The 6,000-nt window shown below is 44.2% G+C and overlaps 1 protein-coding gene across 1 annotated transcript in view; it reads right to left on the bottom strand.

Moving 5' to 3' along the window:
• Positions 1-551: 551 nt before the first annotated feature.
• TSPAN13 (tetraspanin 13) overlaps positions 552-6,000 on the bottom strand; it is a 30,913-nt gene continuing 25,464 nt past the window's right edge. The window contains exons 3-6 of the mRNA XM_074268093.1: positions 5,494-5,574; positions 4,122-4,235; positions 2,909-3,022; positions 552-1,617 (exon numbers count right to left, since the gene is read on the bottom strand). Coding sequence (XP_074124194.1) covers positions 1,543-1,617; positions 2,909-3,022; positions 4,122-4,235; positions 5,494-5,574 — 384 coding nt within the window. The 3' untranslated portion in view covers positions 552-1,542. The remainder of the gene's footprint in view (positions 1,618-2,908; positions 3,023-4,121; positions 4,236-5,493; positions 5,575-6,000) is intronic.

Here is a 6,000-nt window from a genome sequence, read left to right as displayed (position 1 = left end):
AGAAGCCTTCCCTTCTCCCTTCCCCTCTCCCCTCCCCCTGGGTTAGTGCTAGTTAACCTCATTTTTGGTACTATTTATTTCTCCTCAATTTTCAGTACTCTTTATTGAAGTTTTAGGCCCCCAGAGAACGTCAGCTCCTCGAGGGCAGGAGCTATTGGCTGGCTGGCTGTGGCTCACTTAGAGCCTGGCTAAAGAAATGTTTGCGGTTTTCCTGGGTATCCATGCCCAGAGATGTTTTCCCAAACCACAGGGTCCATCTCCTGGGGACTGTGCCCAAATGAGGTAGCGCCAACCTAAGTCCTATAAGTCTCCATAAGGAGAATTTTTCTGCAAATCAAGACCGACCGTCCGCACAGGACACACATAGATTTAAGTGTGAAAGCCAGGCTATGGAGGCCTTCTCCGATCTGCCGGCCGATCCATCACATCAAGTCGGATTTCCTTGATTGAATCCGCACCAAATGGGCAGAACCTGGTTCTAAGAAATCCACAGAGGGAAAAATCAGCTCTTTGGGACCAGCCCACACATGAAGTCTTTCTTTTCTCCTCCATTTGCATTTAACCCACACAAGGTTTTCCATCTTTTATTTTTTTAAATAAATGACATAGCTACAATTCTATTCAAACCAGAAATCATGACAATCACATTCCAAGAGCTTGTTTCTGAAAGCTTCCCTGGGACAATCACCGCGGACTTCTCAGGAAGAGGGAGATCAAGCGGCATCATGATCACCGTGTTTTCACCCCACGGGATAGTACGATTGCTTTGATTTTTGTAAAAGTAGAAGGATTTGAGCCTGGATTCATTGTTGTGAAAAGATCATCAGAACGGATGCATTCAGGATTGATCACCTATCAATCACATGGAGGTGAGTTGGGGGGTATCTAGAAGTCACCCACCTGTACAGGTCTCAGGATGAGTCATTTCCCTACCACTTTTTACCAAATCACATTTCTATTTCTATATAACAGCAATTATGTCCTAAAGTAAGATGACAAAACCTGAATCAACACTTTAATTAATTGAATTTTACTCCACACAAAGTTTCTCTTAAGAAAAAGAAAAGGATATTGAGAATGGGGGGAGAGTGGAGCAGGGGAGTCCCTTCCGTAAACTCATCGAAACTAAAAGAATCACTTACAGATCAAATCCCCGTCTTTCTCCAGTTCCCATCCCTTCTCAACAACCAGTGCCACCCAAGAGGCAGAGACGTGTTGGTCATAAGGTGGACGACAACGAGAACACCACTGAAGTTTTCTCTATGTGTACAAAGGCTAAGAAAGGCATCGGGGCACTGGCACGGACTGGCAGCATGGCTGCAAAAGGGAATGATGTCATTCAGAAGGAGGTGTTTCAACAGAGGCATGGGGAAGACGGGCTAAGTGGGCTAGCTACAAACAAAAACAGATAGTTCTCCCTTCTATGGGGGCATTTTAAAAGAGAAAGTTCACTTAATTAATGAAAAGGACAACTAGCTTAATTTCTATGTAACAGGAAGGAAGAAGGAAGGGACCATGCGGGAGATCAGCCTCAATCACCCATCAAAGGAAGGCACTCGGGTTGGCCCGAGGGTCTTTTTGGTTCCGGTATCGGTAGGTCAGCCAAACTCCCAAGATCTGTAGAAAACAAACAGATGTGGGTTATTTTCAGGCAATGTAAATAAAACACTAGACGTTGGGCTGTAGATCAGAAAATTAGGTCCCTCAAATGACTGGTAGCAAAGGGACTGATTTCTCCTCTTAACTTTATTGAATATTTATTCATTTATTTATTTAAAGAAAAGACACCTGAAGAATTCTAGAAAAAGTGCTGAATGCCCTCAATGGCTGAAGAAGGCAGACTATAAGAAGTGAGAGTATCAATGATCTTTTTTTTTTTTTTTTCCCCTGAGGTTGGGGTTAAGTGACTTGCCCAGGGTCACACAGCGAGGAAGTGTTAAGTGTCTGAGACCACATTTGAACTTGGGTCCTCCTGAATTCAAGGTTGGTGCTCTATCCACTGCGCCACCCAGCTGCCCCATCAATGATCTTTTTTAAGAATCTGGTTACAGGGTTGGTTAAAAGAAAATAAATGGAGAAACAAGGGCAACCCTTAAAAAAATGAACTTGCTGCTTTAAAGACTAAATAAAACACCTCCTCCCTTTTTTGGGGGGGGGCAGGGATGGTGGTGGGGAAATTACTATTATATTGGGAAAAAAAGTCAGTTGCTTTTTAGCTGTGTCTTGTAATTCTTTCCATGGCTCACCCAAGCCCGATTAAAAACAAAACCCACAATAACTTGTACATAGTTTCAACTTACAAAAATTGCTACAAAGAATTTCACCTGAGAGCTGTACACTTGGAAAAAAGACAACCCCATCGCAGAGCGAGAATGAGGGTTTATTCAGGAAGGCCGCAGTCTACAGCCATGTCAAAGACCTGAGGTGAAGGCCCCGAATACATCGGATGGACTTCACGTGAAAGATTTATGGGAGGTCGTAAACAAAAACTGCACAGGATGAGCAAACATGGATGGAGCCACATTGGCAGGAGAAGGCATGTGGTTAAGGTTACAGGGACATTAAACTATGCTTTAAAATCAATAAAAAATATTCCAACTTCTCGTGCTGATTTTAAAGGCTCTCTTGGGGAATCAAAAGGTACAATTGGGTAATCCATTCGACTAGAAAGCAGGGACTATATTTTGTCCTCAGTGTTTAGCATAGTTCTCCTATGCTAAGCTAAAACTTTTATTTATTTTTGTTCATTTTGTACCCACAGGACCTGCATTTAATAGATGACTGTCGATGAAATGACTGACGGAATCCCAATCCTTGAAGCAATGAATTCAGCCCCTTGATTACATTTTGCACCCACAATTTCCCACATGGGGGAGCACCTTCCTACATGATGGTCTCAAATGCTTACCTCTGTGAAACTAAAGAAGAGACCAATTCCACCTACAAACCGCAGCACCTCTCCAGCATATTCTTCGATGATTGGAGCGCAGGGAGAACAATGGTGGCTGTTTTTAAAGCAGCTCTGTAGAGAACAATGCATATTTAGGAGGTTCCCATGTAAGTGGACATCCTCTCTCTTGGAAGGACTGTGGCCTGGGCCTTTGACTCAACCTTGATCCTACCATTATACTTAGGGTTCTGACAGGGAGGTTGATTTAAAAACCAAAAATTCCCACGGAAAAACTTTGCATTGCCTTAAGTTCTTAATAACAGCCACTGAATAGAAGCAGCAGGTCCCTGGACATTCTATCAGGCTCCCAAAAGCCTCCAAGGTCAGACTCAGGGGGACAGAGAGAGAAAAGTTGTCAAATGCTTTTAGCCCCCTTCCCAGTAAAGGAGAATCTTCTAAAGTGGGGATGAATATAATGGAGAGGAACGCTCCCCTCAAAATGCTTCCTGCTTAGTATGGTATAATTTATAATAGAACTAGTCATAATAGAACTGGACTCTGGTAAAACAAATCTCCTTCCACCATTCTCACTGTAAGGGGGCCATATCACTGCCTTCCCAGAAGACCTCACTACCCTGAACTCTTAGGCAGTGGACTAGAAAGTCCAGATCTGTACAAAAATGGAGTGGCCATAAAATTCACAGTTGGCAGGGGCCTTAGAGGTTGCTTCATTTTATAGATAAGGGAACTGAGGTGCTTACAGAGAGTAGGTAATTTTCCCAAAAGTTATATCAGTAGTAAATTTCAGAATTTGAACTCAGGACTTATGACTTCAAATCTAGCACTTCCCATCTAGCTTAATTCAGTCAGGGGAAGTCGTTCCCAGAGTCACACAAGTAGCAAGAACTGGTTGATATTCAAACCCAGGTCCATACAGCCCCAAATCCAGAGCTCTTCCTATATCCTAGAGATGGGAAGCTGCTGGAGGTGTCTGATCCCAAATATCTATTCCTAGAGTCTCATTGGTTGTCAGGTGCCAGAGAGTGGACATAGGAGTCCCTGATAGTCCCAGGAGTATGGACAAAAGGTAAGTATCCCCAAGAGAGGGAGACAGCAGCAGCTTCTGGCCTTTATTTCAGTCCAGATAACCCTACTTTTCCAAGCCTTCAAGACTCGTCCAACTCGGTGGCTTGGACAGTTTTAGCAAAATTAAGCCGACTGGAGAACTTACGGCAAGGCAGGTGTCGTTGGGGTTAAAGCTCCGGAAACCACAGCAGTTCAGATTTCTCTGAATGTCATTCCGGGCACTGGCTGTGTTGTTCCATCCCACTTCCAGAAGCTGGCCCTAGAAAACATCCACACTTTAGGGGGGATGGAGGAGGAGGAGGAGGCAGGAGCCAACTTGGAAACATCAGTGACCCAAAGGAGGGGGGAAGAAGAGACAGCCAGGTTCTGGAGCCGGGCTGGGGCTTCCTTCCCTGGGAGCATTTCTGCACTAACCGTTCTTTCAAAGAGATTGGAAGGGGTTCCAGGAGAACTCCTCCTGTGCCAAGAGAGAGGGGAGCTCCTCCCCATTCTCTGCAAGGGTATGTCTCTATGAGTTTATGAAGCGGAGGAAACTTCTGAATCTGAGACTGAACCTTCTTGTAGTAATAACTCCCTCTGCCCAAGCAAATGGTTCTGCACTTATAGCCCTGAGCTCGCTGGGATCTGAGGCATTCACTGACTTGTCCAGGGGCCCAGAGCTCTGCAACCCATGTGTCAAAGGTGGGACTTGAATCCAGCCCTTCCTGATAGGAAGGCCGGCTCTTTAGCCCCTATGCTGCTCTGCCTCTTCAAACAATTCACAGGGCTAGGAGGGGGAGCGGACCTGAGATTTCATTCAGATAGGGAATTTCCAGGCCAAGAAACTGCAGGCTGGAACATCGTCTGAAATTTATGGTTGCAGAGACTTGCCTGGAACACTAAGGGACAAGGTGGCTTGACAAAGGTCACATGGTCATTCTAGCGTTCAGGGTGGGACAGGAATCTGATTCCAAGACCGGTTCTCTGACCATGTGTCCAGGAAAACTTTTCTCCTTAAATGTAAAAAATGGGGGTGGGGGGAAGGAGGAGGAAATTTGGAACAGAAGGTTTTGCAAGGGTCAGTTACCCATGCATATGTTTTATAAATTTAAAAGCTACAATAATAATCATGGAAATTTTTTAAAATGTAAAAATGGGAGAGAACATTAATTACTCTGAGAAATAGACCTTTAACAGAGGGCTATTTTAACAAAAGGGTAACTTTTTCCAGCTCTCAATCCTCCCTCCAACAAGCAGGTAATGTGAAAATAAAAATAATAATAATTTTTTTTAAATAGCCACTAAAACAACATTGCAAATATTCCTAACCAAAGTCTCAGGGCATCTTGGTGAAAAAAAAGAGGGGGGCCATTGAGGAAGATACTGGAAAGATGTAATCTTGGGATGATGGAAGGAGGGGTCTTTAGAGTTCTCAAGACAGTCCAAGCCAGAGAGATGCTGTTACATCCCATGACCTCTCCCACCTTTCTTCAAGCTCACATCCCAATGTACAAGAAGGGGAGGATGGGTCTCCTTACCTGCTGTTCCTGGTTCAGGGCTAAGCAAGCACAGGACACAGAAAACTGGATGATGAAGACCAGTAAGAGAATGATCATGTACTGGGAGATGAGTGAAGGAAACTTGTGTGCTGCTTTGGTGATCAAAGGCAAACCCTGTCCAAGGTGCTGACCCCTCCAGGTGGAGATGTGGCCAGGGTGCAGAACCCCTTGGGATCATAACATTTCCAGAACATAGGAGAAGGCTTGGCCCTACAGGGCAGATACTGATGCATTAAGAGAACCAAAGAACCACTTCTATTATAGGATAAATTGAGAATTTTTAAGCCAATAGTACATGCACTATAATATGTTTACATAGAATGTTTACAACTACAATCTACACACACACACACACAAATGCATACACTCTATGTGGTTGTGAAGACACTCAATAAGAGGCTCTGAATGCATGATTTCATGGGTGTTGGGAATTCCTAAGTGAGTGAGAACTTCCATCACTAAGGCGGATGGGCATCTTACAGCCTA

This window comes from Sminthopsis crassicaudata, chromosome 5 (genome assembly GCF_048593235.1).
Source record: "Sminthopsis crassicaudata isolate SCR6 chromosome 5, ASM4859323v1, whole genome shotgun sequence".
Taxonomy (NCBI): domain Eukaryota; kingdom Metazoa; phylum Chordata; class Mammalia; order Dasyuromorphia; family Dasyuridae; genus Sminthopsis; species Sminthopsis crassicaudata.
This window is presented reverse-complemented; position numbering and strand designations above follow the sequence as displayed.